The following is a 26,969-nucleotide window of genomic DNA, read 5'->3' as shown; positions in this document are numbered from 1 at the left end:
GCCATGATCAATGAGAGAGAAGAAACAAACAGCATATTTTAAATGCAGTTACAAATCAGACTCTGGCATATCAGGCATATCTGCCATCAGGTACCCAATACCATAACGTCCATTTGGAGCAGTGTCCAGAGTTGGTGACCCAGTCTGTTTTCGGTATATGTTTTTGCCAAAATTCGGAGATGGCACTTCACTCGGACTCTTCCCATGAATCAGACTTGTATTATCTCCCTCCAGATTAACAGGTTCCTTTATTATCCGGCCTCTTTTGTAGGATACTGATGCTAAACTACCAGAGCTGTCATCAATAAGGTTGCAACGGCGCACCATGAAGACTATTGGAACCGGCAGTATGGCCAATACCATCAGCGATATACAGACAATCATTCCCCACGTTGGATAGCTGTGGAACTCTTCCGTAGCCTGAGCAACCCAAGAGAAAAACTATTAACACATCTTTTACTTAAAAAAGAGCAAACATGCAGTCCTCACCAAGACCTGTAATTTTCAAACACATACTTATCTTTTTGTAACCTTGCACCCACAATGTGGGCACCACCACGGATCTCAAATTTGAACAGTCATGGAGATGTAGGATTGCTGTCTTTCTGCCAGTGAAACCAAAACACTGTCCCACAGTTTCTGAAACACTCAGAGCACTCTAGCAGAGTCCAAATAAAGATTTTCACATGAGGCCTTCTGCTACATTTTTCTGTAGTTGTTCCCTGATCCTTTAAGGGATGTTCAGAACAGACAGGTGTGCAGTGGTATCTGTAACTATGCCTGCAAAATAAGTCCTTGCTCTGTAGGCTAATAGCTGGTCTGGAGAAGGACTGTCTCAGATCATCCTGTGGAACTGTTCCACTTTGTATAAACTTCATGTAAACTATAACACATTTACTGGGGCAGGGAGACTGCACCCCACACTTCTACTGCATCCATGAATCACTGACCAACAGACTCAGTTTGCTGTAGTAAATCAACTGACATTTAATTTTATACATGGAAAGGAACAGTCTGTTTGGTATTCTAAGGTATTTCTCTTCATGATTTTTGAGGGCAAGAATCAAACATAACAAGAGCGTTTTCTGAAAATCCCGAGAAAGTAGTAGTGGTTCTCTGGTTCGAGGCAGGTGTCTACCTATAGTAAAGCCAATCTCTTGTATTTACACTTTACCTGTCTTTGCCGTTAATTTTTTTCCACTGGCTAATTTGGACAATTGTCCATTCAGAAGGGTCCTAGAGATTCGTCTCTCTGATATTTTATTCTCCCTGTATTTTGTATGACAAGCCTGTAGACACAGCTGAGGGCTGATGAGCCTGCAGGCTAACAGAACTCTTTAAGAGTTCCCTTGACTGAATCTCTTCACGGAGCTAACACACAGCACTGACTCTGCAGTTCACACAGACAAGTTTTTTTACAAATTAAACATTCTTATCAGAGACAAGTTTTAATGCAGCTCTTACCTACAATGTGATATATGTTCCCAAAGGGGAAAATTTATGACGTAGCTAATCTCAATGTTTAATTCCATGTAAAAAAAAAATCTATGCAATATCTGAAATTATTTATTCAGTGTTATCACCCAACTATTTTCTGCAGTAAAATAAAATTTAATGAAAGTGAACAACCTCTGCCACCCTTAAGAATTTCTACAACACACATCAACAAACTAAAAGTCACAAAAAGCATGAAGGTTCATGTCAAGCAGTTATATTTTAAAGCAGAACTACTCTAAAATTTAAAAAATTGTTGGTTTTACATTAATGTTACTTGAGGTAAAAACAATCATGTCATTATTTATACTGATTTTTAATTTCTAATGGGAAATTTTTTGTCTTTTCATGTACTTCTGAAATACTTCAGTTACGAAAATTGTGATGGTGATGGCATCTGTTATATACGTACCGTATCTTCAATCCAAGCATTGTAGCCAGGAGGACTTAATCCCATTTGGACAATACTAGCTACCAGCAAACATAACAATACCAAAGGTGAAACATACTTCCACATGTAGTAATAGTATTGGCTTGGAGAAAAACCAAGCATATCCTTCAGATCCTCCATAAATCTGGGAAGGAAATAAAAAGCATACACTGAGATTTCAAGTACTATAATTGATATATAGCACTTAATTTGAGGGAACAGACACACTCAAAAAAATACATGTATAGAAATGTCTGCAGTTTTGATTACTTGATGGGCTGAAAAATAGATCCTGTATTACTAGTTCAGAACATATGAACAGAAGGAATCACTCACTACACAGGGCAGTGACTTAGTAAACTGCTTGCTGGACCATGCTGTAAAGACATTTAAACTCACCTTTCTTTTATAAGAATCTTTTTTACATCTTCTTATATTCTCTGCTGGCTTGTTTACTGAGGCGTGTGTCATTACTTTTGAGGACATATAAAACCAGCACATCTTACAGATTTTGCAAAATTAATTTCGAACCCACGTGTGCTGCAGTGTAAAAAAAAACTTTATGCATAAACTATGGTTTGCATCATGTAAGTTGCTGAAATAAAACTTTGTGAAGTTTTAAATCTTCCTCCTTGTGCCTCAGAATTGCAAGTTATGATACGAACAAAACTCCTATTTTTGTATTCTTGACGGAGGAGTGCATGGTTCCAGAGCCAGTAGAAAAAGAGACAATATTTTTAGAATTAATTCTTTTGGAGTGTGCACAAGCACCGATTCTGTTTTAATTCCCTTGTTGTCCCACTCCCTTTGGAAGTGTATGTCTCAAAAAAGCTCTTCTAGCAATAAATATGTTTTCAAAGCAGTTACATATGTGAAGCTACTGTCATATAAAGTCTCCAAAAATTTTTTGAACTGCATAGTTTGGGGTATTTTACCCTTTGTTTACACTGCAATGAAACACATCAACAATAAGGAGTTGAATTTACAAATGGTTTGTGCCCTATATAGATAGCCTTTTCTTTCTGGGATCTCCATCTCTTCAGCCAATTAAACATAAATCTGTTACCTTCACTTTAAAGTCTTTCATCACCTCCATCCTAATTATCCTCTTAAAAGCTACCAAGCTCCTTTAGCACTGATTCCAGTGTTTATCTCCCACTTCCATCTTCAAACAGGTATCTTCAGAAGCATTCTCCCTCAGCTATGAGTGACGTATCCCATAAATACCTCTGATTCTATTTCAGTTAGTTTTGTTTGCTGTGAGGTCTACACAAATTTTGATAGCAGCTGCTTTGCAAGGCCAGGGGTCATGAGGTTAACCAATAATATTTAATATTTTATGCCTTCTTGGCTTGGGATCCAAATGTTGTCTTTTTTCTATCCTTTGGCTGTAATCCCTTTGGATGAAATGTGTTGGTTTTTTTCTATTTGAAAAAAAACAATGTGTCTATGACGACATATACCTGGATCTTTACCTATGTGTATGACCCCTTGGTGCCACGACAACCAATGACAACCTGAGGTGGTTGATTCTGGCAGTTTTTGCAAAGAATGCTAGGTTCCTGAAGAAGAGTATTCTGAAGAAATATACATCAGAAGAAATATTAGGAATACTCCAGAGGGAGGTTCAGGTGGATGTTATGAATGGGAAATCTGTCTGTTAACTGTTCGCTATACCCTGTCAGAACCCCTTCTGCAAACACAAATCATCCGCAGTCTGATTCAGAAGCAAAGTATTACCGTATTTTAGCTACTCTTAAACACCAACTTCCTCACAGGTCACCTGACTTGTGGCATGTCTACCTCCCTTCACAGTGGAACTCCACCTAACTGGATATTACCAACCTGATATCCAGGTCATGTTTCATCTTTTGTCTCCATGTATAAAAGCATCTGCATGATGTTTTCATGTCTATGTGATCAATTATAGGATTATACATGTGGCCCAAGTGGGAATTCTTCCTTAATGAGTAACTAGACCAGGCACTACTTGCGTAGACCAGAAACAACGTCTGGAAACCATAAAATTAAATTTTCTTATTAGAGTTTTATTTCATTATGGCGAGGGACTGGCTGCTTACTCAGAAAGTGAAAAGTCAAATGAAAAACCACTCATTCTGTGTCACCCCTCGTATATGCAAAGGAATCACAGATGCTTAAATTACTTCAGCATGCTAGTATAGCATACTCTCTTTTATCTGTGGATGGCATGAGTATTTTTGATACAAACTCTTCTATTCCTTAAAAACGTGGCACAGATCAATCTCGTTTAGTGAATACATTCTGTCATAAGACAAAAAAAATTAGAGGGACTTGATGGTCTTTTCAGCCATCAGACAAGGTCACTTAACTTCATTGTCAACTGTGCTGCTTCCAAGTAAATTCAGACACTATTCTTTGCTATCATTTCCTCTCTCTCTTCTCTCACAACTAATGCAAAGAAAAATTAATTGCTATAGCACCCCAAACTAAATCTAGTTCATAAACTAGAACTTTCTTATTATTACTGCCATTAGAGTTTGCTTTGTTCCTCTCTCAGGTTACCTGAAACACTGCAGATCTGTTCAGAGTACTCGTCCTTATCTGCTGCTTAGACCATGGTTATTACTTCTTGAAATCTTTCTCTTGCTATCTTATTTCTATACAAATTCTTCATACTTGCAAAGCCTTCTAGCTCTCTAATTTTGCCTCTTTTACTGCATTCCTCTCTCTTTGGATCTGTGCTTTGAATTTCACTACACCGTCCTGATACAGCATATCTTGCTCCAAACCTGTTCTTAAAAGCAGACTAGATTCACGTCCAGATTGACGCACCTTATACTTACTTGTATTTGTGTGTACATAGCAAGTACTTTGCGCTATATAATTAAAATAGTAATAATTATTGTTATGAATACTGTTGCTATGGTCAGGGAAATACATTTACTTCACTTACTTGTCTATTCCATAGATTCGGGTGACTGCAATATTCTCCAAAATGACCACAATAAGCAGGGGCAGAGTAGCTGAGTAGTCATCAAACATGGTCACAAAATAATTTCCGGAGCGCTGCACAAAGATCAGGCCAATAAAAAATGCTACCAAGCAGCAGATGACTGGAATAAAGGACAGAAGTGTGAGCTGTAATTATAACAAAGTTCCACAGACAAAGAGGAAATAGAGTTTGAAACAGCAAAGATATACTTTAACACATTATTTCATACTGTCAAAATTGATAATATTTTCTTTTTTTTTAGGGTCTCAATTTTGAGACTATTAGGAATTCTACACATTTCCTACTTAGCAGAAGAGTTATGAAACCAGAAGTAATTATTGGAATTACCCTGATTAAGCAGCAGAGACTAATCAAGTGACTATTTCTCAGTAAACATTTAACTTAATGTGAATGCAAGGCTAAAATAAACAGAACTGGTAAGCTAAACATCATATATCATGTTATTTGGTCACTAGATCACTTTTGGGAATTTAGAAGTGAAAAGAAACAAAGTTTCAGACTATGATTCTAAAAAATAAACAGACTGAATAGGCTTCCCTTAGATCATTCACAGCATGAACTTCCATTAGGATCTATCTGAACGTATTTGTGCTCTAAGCAACAACATTTCTGTCTCTTCTTTTGTTTAAGGACAACTTGAAATATACTTCTTGAATGCTTGACCCTGCATAATGCATCTCAATACAATTTTTTCCTACTAAGTTCACTGAGAATGGGATTGAATGCTTAAGTAGCCATAAAATAAGTCAAATTTCAATGAATTGTGAAATCAACCATAGGTTGAGCACCAGTAAGACTGATTCTCCCACTTCAAGTGCCCTTTTTTCTTCCCCACTGGGAGCTCAGGCCAAGGATACACATAGGCAGTCTAAAATTAGGTGAGAGGAATCTGGGCCAAAGTAAAATATCCAGAATACACCCATTTTATAAATTCCAGATAAACTATTAGTATTTATTAAAGTAGTGAAAGGAAGACAGCGGCACTTTTTTAAATACTGGGGTATAAGACCAATCTCTTTTTTTAACCTTGTAGTAACTATTGTTATAATGACTTACAGAGAACAGAAATCTAGAATTAAAAAGATCATTACAAATCGATGTGAACTCCTAACGCAAGGTGGCAAAACCAGAAGAACACAGATAAAATCTCCTCAACCTGAGTCTCATTAATTACACTGAATTTTATTACTGACCCTAAGAAAATAATTAAACCATCAGAATTGCATGTATGTGAATTAAGAAATCCTTGTTCTTAGGTTCTCCCATCATGTCTTATCATTACACCCCAAAAATATGCATCTTTAGTTGTGAACTAAGGCTCTGGTAGGTACACTCCCCATAACCCAGCACATACACAGGCAGATTCCAGTTTGGAAATAACCGAACACAAAATAAGTTTAAGCACATGAGTTGTTTTCCCTGAACTCAACAGGGACTGAACTGGAACCACGGTGCAAAAAGTTGCAAATGTGTTCACACTTCTGCAAAAATTGAAGACTTGTGGTTTCTAAGCACAAACTCTAGTGCAGGCATAATCCTTGTTAAATCCCACTGATACTGCTTGAAGTTTAACCCAGGCATTTCAGTTTTGTAAATTAATTATAAAAACACCACATCAACTTGTAATCCTTTGAGTACAACTGAGTTTAGCAAAAATCATGCATGCATAACACTCAAAAAATTACCAGAGAAAGGCAGTTCTTGAATATTCCTTTATCTTAATAGGGGTTTTTTTGTCAAATGCTGTAACAAGGAATTACTGTAAAATGCTCCATTAGTCCAGAGTAATGACTATGTATCATGGTGTTCGCACACATACATAGGGAAAACAGCTAATTTCTAAACGTTGCACTGGTCATTCAATAAAAATTCAAGAGCTAATTTTAAAAAAGAAACCTACAAAAAACAACCCCAAGTGTTCAATAGGTTAGGACTTCTGAAAAATCAGTTGATTAATCTTTATGAAGAGTTTTATTCTTAGATCTAACAAAGTAAAAAAAAAAAAGTCTTCTGTTAAATATTACTTATTAAGTACTCAAGCAGTTTGGAAAGAGCCATGCTTTTCTGCATCAGGGGTTGACTCTTAGAAAATATATTATTGTTTCCTTTATAGAGTTAGATAATGTTAAAGCAGGTTTATATTTTTTTATTTTCTATCCCTCCTGTCACAGGTATTGATATGAAAACCGAATTTGTGCGTAACACATCAAGTCCTTGCAGCTGTCCTGAAGATTTTCAGAAACCTAAGTTTCACGTTTTATGCTGTTGTTCTAGTTCAAAAAGAGAAGTTGCTACAAACAATCAGAGCTACATGAACAAGCTACATCTCACATAACTTTAGACATTAAAAAAAAAAACAAACCCAAAATTAAACAGACATTTTATTTAAGACCCTTTCCACATTCAACAGGGAAAAATGCATTCCTCTACAGAGTAGCTGTACCCATTTTTAACATAATACACATTTCATCATAAAATAGGAATTCATTGGCCTACTTAGGAATAATTTGTAGTAATTTGCAATGTATTTTCATTCCTTCCTTTTGATTTGTTTCCCTGATCTGTGAGAAGCTGGAATGGAAAGTATTCTGGAACAGCTCAGAAGGACAGACCACACAGGAACTTGTAACAGAAATCCTCCATTAAAATTGAAGTTCTAGGACGTTCCTGCTCTTGTAGCATTCAGGGAAAGGTTTCACTTACAGATATTAATGTGCCTGTGCATGGAAGTACAGTCTGGAATACAGTGATTTACTGCTCCATAAAATGTCAGCACTGAAAACTTTCATGTCAAAAAACAAGACTTCATACTCTCAAAAAAATTTTTAGCTTACTGCTCTAGTGAGAAAATGAAAGTTTGTGCAACTCACCAGTAAGAATTTCTTTCCTGACTTTGAAGGTATCAACAATGGGTGTGATGATGCCTTCAATGGTTCCAAACATACTTCCAAGTCCCAAATTTACCAACATGAGGAAGAACATGACTGACCAGAAGGGAGAAGCAGGGAAGTGGGTCATTGCTTCTGTAAAGGCAATAAAAGCTAAACCAGTTCCTTGAACCGCCTGTCAGTGAGAAAAAAATACACATTATTAGTCATGGACAGTATTTTTTTTGTAGTGTGACAGTATGACTTCATGTTCATGCAATGTTATTGATTAAATCTTGAAGGTAGAGTGGGAAGCTGCTATCTAATATCTCGTTCTTCCAAACCTGCAAACTTAATTAATACTTTTCACTGAAATATAGTATTTGGCTGAGAACCTTTAAGTTGATTGATATTAAAAACACACTTCTTCCTCTCTTTCACTGGTAATTTTTCATGAGAGCTATTATACAGGACTGCTACAAAACACACACTGTTTTCTCCAATAAGTATATAAAGGACTTAATTTCTATAAGCATTTGTTTCAAATTTAAATGGCAGGAATAGCATAGAAACTTTTAATGTCTAAGTCATCAATTTGACATTTTAGCCTGAGATGCTGGTGCAAATACATAGAGGTCAATGTTTAAAACTGGAAGTCTGTCTGAAAAAGCTAGAAAAATGTTTTTTCTTTTACAGATCTGGCTTATTGGAAGATTGTAAGAATTCAAAACAGGATGATATTCATTAAACAATTATCTAATAAGTAAAGAGTAACTTTTTTACTTTTTAGTGAAGTAGTATTTATATTTAATAACTGTATCTTAACATTAGAAGACATCATGGTCTGAGATGTCGTATAGGTACACTTCTGTTTAGTACTTGGAAAAATCCTTACGCTCAACTCTTCTAAAAAACAGAACTTTAAAAACTTATCACCTCCTGAAAAGAGTGATATAATGATAAAAATATATTATAAACCAGTAAATACTATATTAAAACATCAGACTCAAATGTCCTCAGGTAAGCTGGAATGGGACCTTGCACAGAACCTTGTTTTCCCATGGAACTCTATAGGTGCACTGCTCATAGGTACACTGTACTGATACTCCATGTAAGTATACCTCACAGGCTTAACAAATATTCATCCATTTACAATGTCCATATTTAAGACATACTTATTGCTCTCACCTTGTTAAGTTCATCTTCAATTTGACAAGATTTCAGACCGAGAGAATCAAACTCTTCTTCTTTAACTTTCTGAATAATGTCATAAACTAAATTGTAATCTTCTGCTGTAATGCTTGAGAAATTTATATGATGTGGGATCATATCCTGGCTCAGATTGCCTATTTTCAAAAGTTTTAAAATCTTCTCTGAATTTCTGTAAAACACAATAAAACAGAGAAATCAAATTTGATGATCTGTTTTAATTCATAAATGAAATATACCATAAAAATAATTTTAAAAAAGAAATTGATATTCATACTGGATAACACATTTTTCATTTATGATATTGGCTTTGAAGCCCAGAACTGCAAACACCACCAAAGTTGCCAGCACAGAAGTGAAAAAATTGATGAAGGACACCAGTACAGCATCAAAATGGCAGTTGTTGTCTCTCTTGTTGTAGCTTGAAAAGGCAATGACTCCACCAAATCCAAGCCCTAAGGCAAAGAACACCTGAGTAGCAGCTTCTCTCCAGACCTTGGGCTCCAGCATTATTTCAAGCTGTTTGAAATTAGATATAATATATGTCAGCTATAAAATGCATTTCTATTATATGAAAAGACAACAGAAAAAAACAGGAAGACAACCTATATCACAAAATGCTAATACTCCACTACAAATGCATTTTCATTATGATACAATGAAAGCTGAATGTGACACCTAAAATTGAGCGAATTTACGGGACAGAATTTCTACTGATTTGATATGATACAATCCTTAAAGAGAAATAGCGTATATTCCCAACAATGCAACACGACTGGAGCTATATGGTAACCGAACTAGCAGATAGTTATACTGTGAAATAAGAGAGAATATCTGTCTTTTTTTATTATTTACAGTATTTACTGTTTTTTCTTTTTACAGTACCTGTGTCATCAGTTGTTAGAATTAAGATTTATTTTGGGATTATCAACTCTCTTATAAATGTAGTAAGTATGTTAAAAGTTGTTTTGTTGTTATTTTTCAAAAAGGAAAAAGAAAAGTGACCATGAGATACACATGCTTATATGGAATTCTATTATGTGCAAATATGTAAAGCAAAATGCAACATATGAAATAAATACTGGCCACCACAATCTGTATAGTCCACAAGGCAAATGTCCCCTGAACTAGATGCCTTGAACTTACCCTAAGTTAAATGGGTGATGTGTCTGAGGGACATTAAACCTTTTGTCAAAAAAATGAACCTTCTCTTTCAGATGATCATACTTCAATAAATATCTTTGTTAAAATTATAAGTCATCACCTGCCTGTTTCAGGTCCTTCTAGACACTGAATCATAAAAAAGAAGTACATGTGAATTTTAAACACTAGATTTTCTCAAGTTGATTCGGAGCTTCCATTCATTTAACAGTGAAAGACCTTAATGCTGCAAATGTGTTCAGTTTTTTGCCGGTTTGTTTGGGGTTTTTTTTAAATCCTAAGCTTATCAAAAAGAGTAAAATTAAAAAGCACCAGCATAGATGCCAGCATCAGATGACTGATGGTCTTACTCTGAGGGGGAAAAAAAAAAAATCTGCTATTGTTATGGTAACATTCTGAAAAATTTTCCAGTTCCCCATAAAGGTACAGTATTTATTATAGATAGGTAGCAGATACCTTCTTTATTCTTTTACATATAGATAAAATACAACATATTTGTAAAAAAGAGCGTTTATGACAATAAACTTGTTTCTGATTTAAAATTTTGGTTATAATTACAATGCACAGGTAGCTATTGCAGGTAGTTCAACCTGCCTTTATCACAGAGTCATGCCAGAGCTTTTCCACTAGAGGGAGCCCGAGCAACAGTCCTAACTTTACTAAAGCTGTAAATGGTTGAAGTACCGGAACGTTTCTTGCTTTCTGCAGCGTATCATTTGGTATCATCAAAGGTAGCACAGATACACACGCCCTAGCATTTCAAAATAAACTTGTATATTGATTTGCTATTATAAGATATTTTCTGTGAAATTTTGGGAGCTCTGTATTTAAGCTTCATATGGTTCTACAGTTTCACTGAAGTAGTTCACTTCAGCTGGTTTTTCAGTCACCTTTATGTTTTTCATTAAGCTTATTATTTAGAATTTCTGCCTTGTTCATCAACCACACCTAAGAGAAAAATTCTCCCCTTCTTCATTAGCACTGTGCTTTCACACCTACACCAATGTGTGTCAGTCCTCTGCTGTGCTGACGCAACTGTTCTGTGGGAATGTGTTGTGATCATCTGTGGTCAAAACGTAGTCGTTGCTGAACTAACGATGAAAAGATGTCTCCCCCTCTCGTGTCTATCTACCTGGATTATTAGCGATAGGACGAGAGGAAATGGCCTCAAGTTGCGCCAGGGGAGGTTTAGATTGGATATTAGGAAAAACTTCTTTACTGAGAGAGTGGTCAGGCATTGGAACAGGCTGCCCAGGGAGGTGGTGGAGTCGCCCTCACTGGAAGTGTTCAAAAGACGTGTAGATGTGGCTCTTTGGGCACGGTGGTGTTGGGTTGATGGTTGGATTTAATGATCTTAGAGGTCTTTTCCAACCTTAATGATTCTGTAATTCTATGATTCTGTTTTATTTTCAACGTAGATCAGTTTAGCAATCTTTTTTACAGTTTGCCTGCCCAAATAAACTGTTAGCACAATGGAGCGAATAGAAACATCAACAGGTGGGTGAGTCTGAATTCGTTCAGGTAGTTTCATATGAACCCACAGTCCAAACTAGTGCTCAAGTATAGAAGCAATCGGAGATTATAATGAAAATACTTTTGAAGATTTATATTCACATATACTATATGTGACGTATAGGCCTCCTAACCTCAAATATATGCCACAACCTAAATTTTGAGACACAGAACTGGAAACCAGTAGAAGAAATTAAAAACAATTTTTCTTTCAAGATTGTTTATCTGAACACTTGAAACAATTGTATGATTAAGATATAAAGTAACTATAAAGTAAACATCAGCTGCAACTTATTTTAGGTCTAACTCATGAAAGATGAAATAGTGAAGGGTGAAGAGGTGTTGGTATCCAAGGGGATTTTCAGTGTTTACTTTCGCTCAGCATTTAGTGGTACTTCTTTAGTTAAAGAAAAGATTAATACTACGGTTGAGAAACCAAAATGTAACTTCAAGAGGTCTGTATTCCCTCTCTGCTATAGACTTCCTCTTTGCCACTAAGCATTACATTTCTCTGTTCGTCGGATTTCCCCGGATCTGCCTGAGTAGCCTGCAAGTTTCTGCAGAACCACAACTCTATAAAAGTGGTGACAGCCAGTGAAGCAGAGCACAACTGCATATCACGATGCGAGAAATAATAACGTGATAGCTAGCAAAGGTCATTTTTATAGAATGACAGTTCTCCACAAACTCAAATCACCTTGAATCAAAACAACAGACAACACCCTGTCATCTGGCATTAGCCACTATGTGCATTGATTTTAATCATCTTATTATTTGGCTTTTATTTTTGAAACATCAGTCCTGTTCTGCTCAACTGTATTATGAAATGGACTTTCCAAGAAGTCCATTTCATAACACAACATGAAGCCCGGCATTATGCATTCCTGAGCCAGTATGGCTCTGACTATTCAAACATGCTGTTCCTATAGTATAGATACAGTTAGAAGCATCTGAGATGGGTATAGGTAGAATTTAGATCTCAGGCTAAACAATGATTCATAACATCCCATCTCAGGTCCATAGTTATAAAATCTAAAGTTCTGTAACACACACTGCCAGTAAAAATGTTGACAGTAAAAAACGTATGCTTAGACCTGCTGCTTTCTTGGCATGATAACCATAAGGAACATGGTAAAGAAAGCTGAATGGTGAGTACTTACACTACTTTTTAAAGATCAGCAGAGTATTAGAGACAGGTCTCCTGTACTTTTGGGCTACTGTGCAAACAGCATTAATATATTTCTAAAAAGGGACAAACTTGTCCCCTTTCAAAAGGGAAAAGTTAATTCTGCAAACTCATGACAGCATTCAAGGTAAGGCATTTCACTGTGGCATCCCAAACTAGGTATTTCAGTGCTAGAGAATGGAAAGATTTAAGATTCATTTCTCTTTTCAGTATTTGGAGGTTTCTAAACATCCTAAACCCTGGAAATAGCACTTCCAGTTGCTTAGCTTTGTAAAGGCATCTAACTCTGTGAATTTGTCACATAAGGGAGGTAACTCTACACAGACCCTTGGAACACTTAGAGACTTTGGACCTTAGGGCCTGATATTGTGCCGCTGAGGTCAACAATTTTGTAATTTAACCAAACAGGAAAATGGTCAAATGTTCTATGGAAACGATAAGCTTAAATGAGAGCATTCACAAATGGTCAAATTGCCACTGAAACTTTAATACACCGCAAAATAAGCACATACCTTAGGTGTGAACATGTGACGAATTCCATCCACTGACCCATTAAGGAGCAGTCCTCTGATCAGAAAGCATAGAAGTACCACATAAGGAAAAAGAGAACTAAAATACATGATCTGAAAAACATTAAGAAGAAATTTAACATGACATCCACGGACTTTATTTTCAATAGCTTCATTTGTTAGTCAATATATGACTGAATTGATAATCATATGCTCTAAGAAATGTGCAGGGCACTTCCCATTCCCCTTGTCTCAGATGGACTCAGATGCAAAGGGATGGTTAGTCATTAGTCAAAAGAAACAATCCAGAATCCTGAAAAGCAGCTGTGTTAATGACAGAAGCATGGATACCATTGACAGTAACAATAAAAAGCAACATGCCAGGAAATTTTGAGGACCTGAGTGCACTGCAATCATAGGGTGAGTTTACATGAAAACCTAATTCCTTAGACATTCAGAAACATGCAGATTTATGCATGTTGCATTAACAATTCCACGAAGCTGAGGTACAGTTACTTGAAACAGTTACGTTGATGAGAATAGAAATTATTCTTCTTCCTCACATTTGTGTTCCCACTAAATTACCACAATTTTAATGCTTAACTAGTAACATTCCTCTACTTGATATTATACAAATACTGGGGTGAGTCACAGCTTCTAACCTGCTCCTGCAGATTTCATGAGAAAGTAAATAGAGGGTGTGGTGAACAAAAATGTCGTGAAATGTTTCAAAGTAAAACACTTACATTTAGGTAAACAGTATACTCACTTTGCCTGAAGACTGAATGCCTTTGATCATGGCTAAGCATACCATGACCCAGGCAGCCAGCAAGCAGATAGTCATCTTCCAATTTAAACCCCCACTCTCTGACAGAGAGCTGGAAATATTCAGTGCTTCTCTGTACCAGTAATAAGTGGTTGCAGAACTTTTTTCACACTCTGGCTCCACGACTGTCAAGAGATGTTAGCAAGTAAATAATGGGTTCAGGACAGAAGTATTTTCCCCACATTTCATAACAATACTCTATCAATTCCCCAAATCTGCAATTGTGCCCTCATCATTTACTGAGAAACTAAACTCACAAAGTGTCTGAAGTCGTTCTCTAAAAGAAAAAGTGACTGCTAGCAATGAAAGGTTCCTGGTATATCTTTTTGAAACACCCTTTTGGGATAATGTATTCCTCTGCATATGGTCAATCCAAGTCTCAAGCAAAATTTAATTTTCACTTAAGTGCGCAACAGTAGGCAGGCCTAGATGAAGACATAAATTCCATTTATCACACACAGCATTAGATTACCTACATATGACACTGTGACTTATAATACTATGAAAAGCATCTCTCTGAAACTGAACACTGAATTATATTAGTTTTGAAAATATATGGAAAACAAATTCTCAATTCTGTCTGCTTTGATATGACACTCAAATCAACAGGCACTTAATTACTATTATAAATGATAACATAATAAAGTAATGATACCGAAGTGATGAGAAAAGCAAAAAATAGCTCCTACACAGCTATGTTAAATGAAGGTTGCTATGTGTATCCCAGAAATTACTTTTTGATTATAGCGTAATTCTGCTTTACTCATGTTACTGAACACTTTAAGAGATTGTGTGTATCTAGACATATAACACATATAAATAGAAAGAATTCTTCAAAGAAAATATTTACTTAACTTCTTCATAAATGGAAGAATTGTATCTGACAATCAATCGTATCTCTAAGCTAGGGCCTGAGTCAAGGTTAATTATTGAAAAGAAAAAAATATACACTAATTTTAAGAAACAGAACACAGGTGTCAGATCTTCACTGAAATAAACTACCAAAAATTAGAGGATGTTATCAAATATAATACTTAGCTGTTTTTAAGCTTAGTTCAGATGACCTTAAGGTAGGCTGACACACTATATCTTATTTAGGCAGGATATTTAGGCAGGATAACCAGACAAACACTGTGGCTCGATTAATGGACAATAGCTTATGAAATGCAGTCAATTTGACTGTGTGCCAACATTCACATATACCGGTTATTTCAAACAAATGAAGCAAGCAACTCTGCCAAAACACTATAAAAATGTTGTACAGCTTTTCAGATATGTCTGGTTATGTTCTTTATTAAAGAGGTAAAAAACCACAAAAGGTAAATAGAGAAAATTTAAGATCTGAAATAAAAAGACAGATTTCATATTTCAAGAGCAAGAATAATGTGAAGTGTGTAACTATTATGAGATAACCAAAACCAAGGGATAAGGAACTTTTAATGCTGTTGTGTAGTTATGTCCGTGTGAGACGATCTCATTATAGCAACAAACAAATAACAAATTATCTGATTTCTATTGGTTGACAGACGAAACAATGCTTGTATCACATGCATTTCATTGATGTTTACATTGTTCCATTTTCTGCTTTGTTAGTACTGCAACGCTTTTTGCTTTGTTGCCAGAAAGTATCCTACTAATTGAAATGTAGAAATATGTTTCTTCCACCTTTGTTTTTCATCAAGAAAGCATAAAAAGCAGTATCAAAATAAGAAAGTAATCAGCATTTTTTTTTCCTTGCAACACACTAAGCAGCACTCTCCTAACTTCATTACTCTTTAAAATGCATTTGACAGTGATGTTGCTTTCCAAATACAGTACATTTATCTTAGATTAGGTTTCTTTGTTGTACTTTTTCCAAGTTTTATAACATGACATTTTATTAAGATGCAAAACCAGTTTCACATACAACACTCTTCCCCACAAACTATCTCTTTCAGTTGTATTTTTTCTCCTTTTTGTTTGAAACTCTAAAATTTTATATATTTTATATGATTTTTACTAACATGAATATAGACTTACAGGTATGAGATGTATTTTTAACTAAAGGACATTGGTCCCATGGTAATGGATGCTGAAAAGACTGGGAAAAGTAAAACAGACTCCATCCAATAATAACATTGTAGTACAGGGCCACAAAGAAACATACCTATAAAAAAAGAGACATATCAAAAAGTTACATTTATTAACTACAATTGTTAATTAATTAAAAAAAATCCCTACTGAACTTCTGTATATTTCTACACATCAGCCACTGAACCTAATTTTACCTAAAATAAGTCAGAATAAGAACTGAATGGCTTGCCCCATTAAAGTACCTGACACTTCCTAAATTTTCACTTTTGTCTGTATTTATCATGTAACACCTGTATTTTTCCAGGTTTTTTTCTCCAGAAAACTACTCTGTTGCCTAGTTCCTAATTTCATGTCAACAAAATACATGTTGACTGGTTTTACAGACACATCTGTGTTAATATTTTTTAATATACTAATTTAAGTTTTAAGATCTTCCAAAACATTGTCAACTGACCTTGAAGCCCAGCTACAAATCAGTGGCCTTTTCCTGCAGCAAAACAGTAAGTCTAAATCATACAGACTGAAAGCAAACCACATGATTAATGTTAAAAACTTACTACACAGCTTGCAAATCCAATTCCTCCAAGTCTGGGGCTGATATAATTCCACACACCAATACTCCCTCGGCGGATCCTCTGCCCCACAGCAAGCTCCAAGAAAAAGAGTGGAATGCCTATTATCAGTAGCAAGATTAAGTATGGCACAAGATAGGCACCTATGGAAGGAACAAAGTATAAATTAGCGTGAGATGAAGAGCCAGAACTTGACACAACAAATGTGAAACCTTCTAATAGCTTTGTGTTTGAATTAGTGTCATTCACTGCAAAGCTTTTTTGATCACATGCAAAGACTAATTTTACCGGAATCTTTGCCATACATCTTGTAAGATATGAAAAGCCCAGAGACACTGGATTTCTAAAGCACTGTAACATTCTGAGGCAAATCTTACTGAAAGTGAGTTATTATCTAATCTATTTGTTTGCTTGTGTGAAATTTTGGGCATTTGATCAAACTTTTTAGAGATATAGTGATGCAATCAGGAGCTGAATCAACATTTCTTAATAAACTCTACACCTTGACTCATAACAGAGCAGTGAGACTGAGTTTATAAAAAAGGAAATATAGAACATACTGTGCATACAACTTTCTGAATTTCATCCAATCTGAAGCGGTTTCAGAAGACCGTCCTGGGGATTTCTCTATGTGCATCTCAGATGGTCAGAAAGAGGATTTCACAATGTTCAAAAAAATGATTCTATCCAGCTAAATAAGAACACTGTGTCATCCTATTTCTACCAGGCTCCAGACAGAGACTAGAGACATGAGGTGAAAATGAAATGAAGTATTGTAGATCCAGATCTCCTTAAAGACATATTTGAAAATGTAACTGTTACTTCACTGTTAGACATGTATATGTAAAACAATTCCTTTTTTCAAGTTCTTATTCCCAGGAAATGGTTATATACAATTCTAACTTCAGGATGTTGTCTTCATTTATTTCAGTAAAACTAATTGCAAGCAAATACATCCATACACTAAGTGCACTGACAAGTCCAGAGCCAAACTTCCTCCTTGCTGTTGCAGAGTATTCAGGACTAGAGCTAACAAAACATTTAAGGATCAGCAATAAGCAGTGTCACACCTAAATCTCAAATGCGTGGCTCTTACGCTGCAATATAGAGTACTGTGCTGGCCACCCAACTCAAAGGCATTAGGACTTTGGATTACAACCACTGTAAGGCTAAAGAAAAGCACTTGAGAGATGCAGACTGCGGCATGTTGGAGCAAACTACAAAGCAAAGATCTAAAGACCTCAGAAGCTTAGACTCAGAGCTATTAAGTTGTATAATCAGTCTATTCATCTCCATGATGAGAGAGAAGCTGAGCAAAGTTCAGAAACCACTTTGGGATTTATCTTCACCTCCAGCTAAGCCCTACTTTAAGTTTCTTCATTCAACATCAACTTTCTAGGACTTTTTTAGGAGTCTATCAAAATACACTGTCATTTGCGTATCCTTAGTAGATAGCTTATCTCATGGAATACGGTTTATTTTAGAAAAGATAAACTCTCCTATGCTGTGCAGGAAGCCTCAGATTTTCTGGTACCATCCACTTCTATTTAGGTCTAATTGCTATTTAGCTCTTCATGAAATACACACAAATTGGACATCACTTTCCATTATAAAGATCTTACAAAGATCCTAAGCATGGAGCACTAACTACAGTCTCGAATCTAAGAAAAGTAGGAAAAAAGACAGAGGACAGTGTATCTGAGAAAAATTACTGGTGGACCAGACAAAGTATATTGATCTTATTTACTTGACAGCCTATAGGCTGTTGTTAGCAATGCAATAGCTCCTTATGTTTTATTTTTATGACATGATATGCAATGATACTGCCTGAGCAGCATTTGGGCAAAATCTATGCCAGGCTCTGAACAATGTACTGGTTTTGAGGTTACAATACTCCCTCATAGAGCCGAACATCATGGTCTACCTACCCATTTCGGCACAGTATAGACTGTCTATTTAAGTATTATTTCTACTGAGGTAGCAGCTACATTCCCATTCAGTAAAGAATGCAAAGGACTTACTTTCCTACTATGGAAAGAGAGACAACAGAGACAGAAGGAAATAAACGTGAGGAAAACTGAGGATTAGAGTAACAACCACATTCCAAAATGAGGGGGATTATCTGTCTTAGGAATATAGAAGACAAATAATACCATTAAATACCCTTGCTTTATCACTGGCATTCTCTCAAAAATTTTGTGAGACAGAAGTATATTGTAAATTCGCATTGCAAATGAGAAGCTTTCACATCACTATCTTTAAAAATTTGGTCACACAATTAATTGAAAGCCAACAGTACATAGTCCTTTAAATAGTATAACACTACTGTAAATGATACCTGAGGTCTTAATTAGACAGGTGTTGCATAGCTGAGCAGAGACAAGCCTAAACAGCTAAAAAAAATTGGGGCCTAAGTGACTTACCCTGTGTCCCACTGGATGACTGTACTAGAGCAGGAACTGAACCCAGCTCTTCAGTGTCCCAGTCCACAACCTTAATCACAAGGCTGCAAAGTTAAGCACATGTTTAAAGACTGGGCTGACGTGGGTGTTTTATGGTGCAGTATCAATGTAAGTTGCAAGATTTATCAGTTAGATTCAACTAAATGAGTTAAATAAATGTGGTGTTAAATCCACATTACATTATCCATGACACAACCCTGTAATTCAGTGTGGGTAGCCAGCAGGGTTCACCTCTATTCTGCAGGGCTTCTGTAGAGCACCTGAAGCGCTGGTCTTCTGATCATTCAAACCTGCTGAGCTCTCTTCTCATCTTGTGCCCCTCCCCAAAAGAAGGAAATCATAGAAAATAGTGCACATGAGTTTCAGTGCAATATAGTTTGGACACGGATGGATTATGCAACGGTGTATGACAGCTGCAAAGGGCGTCTGTGCCCTATAGTCAACATGAAACCACAGCATCTTTGGTCAAGTATTTTGTTTCAGCCTTCCCTTGAAGCTAGACATACTTCAAAGAACTGTAAGAAATCTTCACTTCATCATAAAACAGAATCACTATGGAAACAGCTCACCATGTCTCTTATTTGCCAGTGCATGAAAACATGGGTCCTTGGAGTTACAATATTGAATAAGGATCATTTTTATTTGAATTAGAACAATAAACTATACATGCTGGCCTTGAATGGCATCCTACAATTAGTTATATTGGCTGCTATATCTGCAGCCTTCTGAGCATTACAATTCTGTGTGGTCCAGGATCCCCAGATCTCCTTTCTCTTTCTTCAAAGTATTCTACTGTAAAGTCACTTTTTTGCATATTTTTGCCTTAAACACTGGCTTTCATATTAAAAAACTAATCTCAACTTCATAAGGAAAAAGAAAATCTAAAAAAATATACCTCATCCTTCTTCAATAGAATGAATGACAAAGATACAAAAGATTTCAGGAACTGATGAATGTTAATACTGTGCACAGCACTGCTTTGATTTCTTTATTTTTTTATTTAATCAAGCACCGTAATGAGATAACTAGTAAATTGTCTCTCTTGACGTTACAGTATGTCTACATTTGGCAATATTATTGATAGAAATAGAATATTAACTCTGGTTTTGATTTAAGTTCTTATAAATGCTCACGGGGCAAAAATAACATAAAATGACATGATTCATAGTGACTAAAGAGTTGGAAAATAATTTCAGAAGCAATAATGCAAGACAACATAACTATTGCCATCTTGATACTACAGAAGAACTTTTCTTCTCCTAGCCGTTCTTGATGTAACCTTAAAAATTTAGTAACTTTCCAGATTCATTGTAACTGCTGCTGTACTAGTTTTCAATTAAGTGCTTAGTGTCTGATTTAACTCTTAATCAAGGAGACATCCCAGTTCTTACAGCTTACTGGACACTTACTAATAGAAAGCTAGCAAGAAGCTGATATTCAGATGAAGATCAACCTTTTTTCAATGTCAAATGTTAAAATTTTTGAAGTTATGACAAATGGGCAACAAAACACTATAGGTTTACAGTCTACTAAGCTCCTATGAATGAAATTATTTGCCATTACAAAATATAAACTGCTTTTATCAGGATAACTCTGATAAAAGGTTTTATGTTTTATCTGTATGTTGGTAGTCTATCTTACTGATTGGACAGTCTTCCTGTCACTAGTCTTTCACAGTTTAAATATGTTCATGTGTGCCTGTTTACAAAGCTGTGCTTAAGGGATGCAAATCCCCTTAGCCAATAAGCTTTAATGAAGAATTACAGCTGAAAAATAAAAAGAAGACATTTTTACCACACTGAAGTACAACTAAATTTTGAGTCTGACAATACAGTGTAAATCAGAACTCACAATATAATATTGAAGTCATCAGTGAATTCAAGGCACTTATTATAAATTATTGATCAAAAGCTAAATAATGAAGCCACTGAATCCGTACTCAGTTTTGGAATACAAGGAAATACTTGTTTTGTTCCCATTCTGCTTGTATTAGACAACCAGAATGTAGTTTCTAATGACTACTCAGTCTTTATCAGTTTACACCCTATTTCCTCAGCACTTCTCAGCAATAGCTGCTCTGCTTTTTATAAGACCACAGAACTTAACTGTTCAACCTGCTGGTATTTCAGTATAAAATCCAGACTACTTAACTGTAAAAACTCATTATGTGACTCTACCTACGTCAATCTTTTCAAAACATAATGGCAAGATAATCTGCTATAGATTTCCCTATGCTGCTCAGAGCTTTTATCTATTTATCACTGTTTACTAGCTTTTTTTAATATCTCTGCGATGCAAAAACTCAAAAGACTGACCTTAAATAAAAAAAAAAAAAAAAAACAGGAAAATTATGTTAATGCTCACGAAAATGCAACACAAAATCTTTGGGTGTGCTGTACTTTGTAGACTCCCAATAACACCTGCAACATTGGAAGCACCTTTTACATAACTGTGTTCACTTGTCTTCATAATAAAACTGAGACAAATATCACTCATTCTAGCAGAACAGCTAATTTAGTTTGCTTTTGTTACTTCTAATATGTGAAAGTACCATTTTACTTCTGCTAATCCTAAGGGAAATGACAATCAAACAGAATGAACTTTAAATATTTCCTGCGTTTGAAAAAAGTAAAAGGTGTGCAAGCTATTCACCAGATGATAGCAATGAGCAGCAGGAAAATATAGGTCTAGTTTGTCACTATTTATTAGCCTCACAGCAAGACTGGGTAGACCTGAGCATTGCATTTTTAAGGTTTACTATCAATCATAGGAAGTTGAGGCAGCTTTGAACCTATTGCATGTTAACATAGGTTATTAAATTATTATATAGGAACTGTGCCTATCTGAAAAAACACACATATATGTCTTCATATAGCAAAGGAGTAATAAACTATATAGTGTAAAAATTATAAATGTAAAAAACCTTTAAAGCCAAGTTAGGAGCATACCCAACTCCAATGCAAATCAACTTTGTGAGGCATCAAGAAAGAAACAGATTTTTTATCTGTTAGGCTGCAAAGAGTGGAAGAGGTCCCTTAAGTGCCAGATGGGGACTGGGCATTGCCTACCTGGGAGAAGGGGAACCTGTGGTGAGGACAGAGGTGAAGGTGGCAGGGAGATCTATAGTCAGTTCCTCAAAACTTTACTGAACACCTTCAGCCCCTCATTTGCAGAACCTAAAACTCCTTTGAGCCCTCACTCTCATCCCAAGTCAAGAAAATTAGCACCTTTGAGTGCTCTCAGTCTCTTCCCAGACTTTTTCTTTCTCTTGATACTTCCTGAATTACAGCTACATCCCGAATGCGGATTGAAGTTCATCCCAGCTGCGTACTAGCCTCTCCTTTCACCTCTCATGACAAACTTTTTTGTGGGAAAAAGCCAAGTGTGAAAGCCAGCAAAGAGCTACCCAGTCTAGCTGTAACTTAAATGAGCATGAAAAATACAAGATATTAGCCTAAATATTTATGAGTTTATATGAATTAAAGCAACAGGAAAAACTGTTGGAAGGAACACAAGAAAGAAATCTAAGGCACTTATTTTGGCAGTACAGACCAGACCTGGAAATAGAGATTGGAAAGATCTCTATGGATGTCCAAGTATCAGTGCAGTGTAGTGATATACAAGTTATCTTTGAAGATGATACCGCAGACACGTCACTGAAACAGTGCAGAGCTCTGAAGTCAGAAATGTTGGCATACCACAGGCCATAGCCATAAACAAACCCAATCTCTCTAGAAAACAGAGCAGTAAATACCCAATTTTTTCTCCTCAAAACCTTCTAATAATATATAACTATTTGGGCTATCTTTTCTGTGTCTTTTCTATGTTTATTTTGTTGCTTTTGTTGTTTATGTCACAGAAGTTTAAAAAAAAGACAAAACTGATTACTACATGGTTAGGATTTGCCTTCTCTGTTTGCCAAGTATAAGTTGCTTAAACATAGGGAAGAACATGAAAAACATTTGGACAAGACTGAAGGTGGAGACCCAGCCATACGCTCCACTGCAACAGTTCTAATGAAAATCCACAGAAAGGCTGTTTACCTCATACTCAGAGACTTCAACAGGAATTTATAGTACAGCTTTCTCAGCAAAAGAAACAGTTCTGATGCTGACAGTTAGAATGGGTTGCATAAAAACACTCGAATTTTACCTAGAATGAAACATATATGAAATAGTAGCAGAAAACTGGAACCTCATATAAAATGTATGTAGTTTCTTTTACCATGCATTTGAACATTTCCCTCCCTTCCCCTATTCTTTTATGCACTTGTGAGATATATCTGTCCATCAGCATATATATATGCAGGCACCAATGTCCTTCATATGTTTCAATGTTTTGTGTCACCTTCGCTATCTTGCATTATGGTTAACTTGAAAACCAAGAAAGCTTTAGCTCTAATGATCACTTGTTTTTTTCTCTGTTGTGCTGAAGGTTGCAATTTGCTACAATAGTGCAAAATTATTGTTAAAAGCCAAATACATCCATGTCTCAGTCATATGCAGAAAACATTATGTCTCCACAGATTATGTTATATATCCAATTTCCTGCAATAACAGTACAGGGGAAAACATTTAACTTCAACCTGAAGTTACTCCTTTTTTTTTTTTTTCAAGTTTGATTAATGAAGTGCCATAATCCCTGAAGGTTGTTTTGGCTTTTTTTCCTAAAACATGAAATTATTAAATAATTTAGTACATTTATATTTTATCTGAATTAAATTTACACTCACTGGAAGAGTGCCTGACAGTATGAATCCACCAGCCTAAGGAACATACCAACAGGTCCTTTCTGTTATTCGAAGGAGAATCCAATGGGCTTGCAAAACTACTAACTAAGTATATTAAACACAGACTTTCCGAAGTGACACAACTACACAAAAGAAACCATTCTAATGCATTATCCTTGAGACTACATCTTGACACCAGCCGTAGGATGAAATGATACAGAATATAAACATTTTAATAGCCACATCTTTAAGTATAAATCAGTTTGTTTTAAAAATTGTTCATTAACAAACATATTCTTTTTTCCAACTAGTAGTGATACATGATCAAGCCTATACTGTGTCTAGACGACTAGATTAACATCCACTGAAAAACAACATTAAACATATTTTCTCGGTTAATACCACAGTTACAGATGAAGAATACTTTAGATTCCACACAAATCACTAAATCAACCATTTAATGACTTTCTCTCCAGAATAGAGGAGGAAAAAAAGGAAGCTAAATGAGAGTGAAAAAATAATCTTATAACTAGATATAAAAGAATTTAGGCTTTATCCTGGAGATGGAATATTTGACAGTACGAACTCCATTTTTACAGCTTGAACTGAATGAGAGAAAACAAACGGAAGTACAAAATTATACTCTGATTATATCCTAGGCTCATTTCTGTACTCCTCAGTTACATCAGTTTTACCATTCAACTTTTAAAATCCAGAATAAAATGTTGTTCTTTGTTTTCTATTCTGTAGTACAGTTTTTCTGTTTGTATCATAAAAAGTGACAGTTTTGTTTTGAATTCAGCTAAGTAATTAGCTACAATAGGGTGAGCATTAATGTAGTATAGTAGGGTACAGTATAGCATAGGATAAAACACTAATCCTCCTTTCATAAGGGAAAGTCTCCAGCCTCATACTTCATACTACATTCAAGACCATAGATGGACAGCTAACAAATAAACAGCTTGATGTTATTGAAGTGAAAAGTAACTTGTTATTTAGGAAAATAGTTAACCATTTAACAGCACAAAACAGATGTGTTCCCTTAATGTAAATGTTATTATTTAAATTATTCATTATCAGTAAAAAAAATCCTTTTCACTCCTACAGTATTTTGTTGTTCTTGCAGAAAGTAGCTTATGATCAAATGGCTTAAGAGCTAAAGGCAATTAAAAGTAAAGGTGTGAAGCTTAGTAACGGTAAATACTAAAAACCAAATACCACTTTGGTCTTTAAAGTGGATGCAGATTTAATGCCGTGATTTATTGTCCAAGTACTGTAAGGAACACTTTAGCACAACAATAATCATGTCCTAAATAATAACCCCTCCATAAAGACGTGTTTTGCTTAACCACTAGTTTGGCCACTAGTTAAGGTCACACCAAGAACTTTCTACCCTAAAATAAGGAAATGAAATCTTAGAAGAATTTACTACTTTAGCAGATGTGTCTCTCTAAATAAAAAGAATATGCGTTTTTCCTCATAAGCTCTGGCAGAAGTTAAAAGAAAAACCTGACATGCTGGAGCAGGTTTTACTGTGGATATCTTTGCTAACCTTGAAATCTGAAAGGTTATCTTCATCATTTAGCTATAACTAGCTACCGCAAGACTTACCTCCACCATTTTTCTGACACAGATATGGGAATCGCCACACATTCCCCAACCCCACAGAAAATCCAACTTGTGCCAGAATATATTGAAGTTTGCTGTTCCAAGCAGGTCTTTCATCTTCTACATCTGAGCCTTCTTCAACATCTACATCTTTTTCTTCTTGATCATCAACCATAAGTTCACTCTTCTTAAAGGCATCATCTGAAGAGTCTTCATTAGAGAGAAGGTCCTTAACTGACTCAATGACCTCATCATCTAGTTCTCTTTTCACTACCTTGCTGTTCTTAGGCATTTGTAATATGAGAAAACGGTAAAGAAGTGAAGTTCAGCTGAGACCGATGGACAAGTGCTGAAGAAAGCTCCCCCTCTGCTTGACCAAAAATATTGAAGAAATTGACTGAAGATGGGGCCTGATGAGTCCTTAACACCAGGGAATCAAGAGTAAGACCTTCTGTATCTGAACGTTTGTTCAACTGAAAGTATCTGTGAAAAAAATAAAAAGGAATATTATACTATTATGCAGAAGAAACGTAATTTAGAAATCATATGCTTTGGTTTACCCATTTCTGCTTATTTCAGTGATTTGACAGAAGAAGAAAAGAAACAGATGTTAAACCGCTTCCAAATTATAGGAATTAAGTCCACTTTTTGGTCTTAAATGTTTATGTAGAATACATTTCACTCACTTGCTAAGGGTTTTGTTTTGGTTTGGTTTTTTTAGTTCCTAAAGACTGATAGCCTAACTGGTCATATTTTGACAGCGTAACAAGATTCTTCTTAGCAGGCATAATGGGGTATTGCACTTTACATAAAATCTATAAGCCAAATTTCCATTACTTCCTGACTTAAAGCTGTACCTGAATTTATTAACAATATATTTTAAACAAAGTAGATTAAGTTTTTCAGACGATTTTTGAAAGTCATGCAGCAATTAAGATTTTGATACATAGGATGCACCTAGTGCTTCAAAAGCAAGGGTGACTTATTTTCCTGCATACTTCATCAAGGAATAAATAATCACAATCATTTTTTTCAAAGGAGAGATGCTCATCTCTTATGAGCTTTGATGCTTTAGATAGTTTCTTAGAAACAGGAAATAATTAAACATACCTGAAACATCTGAAAAGGTGTAACCGAGTCAATTTTAAAAGCCTGCTGTTTCAAACATGTATGTACAGGCACAAAAATGCCTCCATTTGAATATGTTTTTCTTTTAAGACAATGAATCATTTAAAAACACAGATCAACTTGCTTGCAGCTGCCATACTGAAGGTAACCATAAGGTTTTGGGGAGGAATGTTTTTTGACAAATTCTTCACTAAACACATGGGACAAA

At 35.6% G+C, this 26,969-nt stretch overlaps 1 protein-coding gene across 1 annotated transcript; it reads right to left on the bottom strand.

Moving 5' to 3' along the window:
* Positions 1 to 26,118, bottom strand: SLC6A15 (solute carrier family 6 (neutral amino acid transporter), member 15). The gene is made up of 11 exons (XM_010286671.1): positions 25,637 to 26,118; positions 16,820 to 16,977; positions 16,209 to 16,335; positions 14,133 to 14,314; positions 13,367 to 13,477; positions 9,273 to 9,514; positions 8,975 to 9,167; positions 7,790 to 7,982; positions 4,860 to 5,019; positions 1,907 to 2,069; positions 1 to 420 (listed from the first exon to the last, which is right to left on the bottom strand). The coding sequence occupies exons 1-11, from the start codon at positions 25,923 to 25,925 to the stop codon at positions 49 to 51; spliced, it is 2,190 nt and encodes a 729-aa protein (XP_010284973.1). The 5' UTR covers positions 25,926 to 26,118; the 3' UTR covers positions 1 to 48.
* Positions 26,119 to 26,969: the final 851 nt, after the last annotated feature.

Source organism: Phaethon lepturus, unplaced genomic scaffold (genome assembly GCF_000687285.1).
Source record: "Phaethon lepturus isolate BGI_N335 unplaced genomic scaffold, ASM68728v1 scaffold1375, whole genome shotgun sequence".
NCBI lineage: Eukaryota > Metazoa > Chordata > Aves > Phaethontiformes > Phaethontidae > Phaethon > Phaethon lepturus.
Note: the sequence above shows the minus strand (reverse complement) of the source record. Positions and strands in the feature narration are given on the sequence as shown.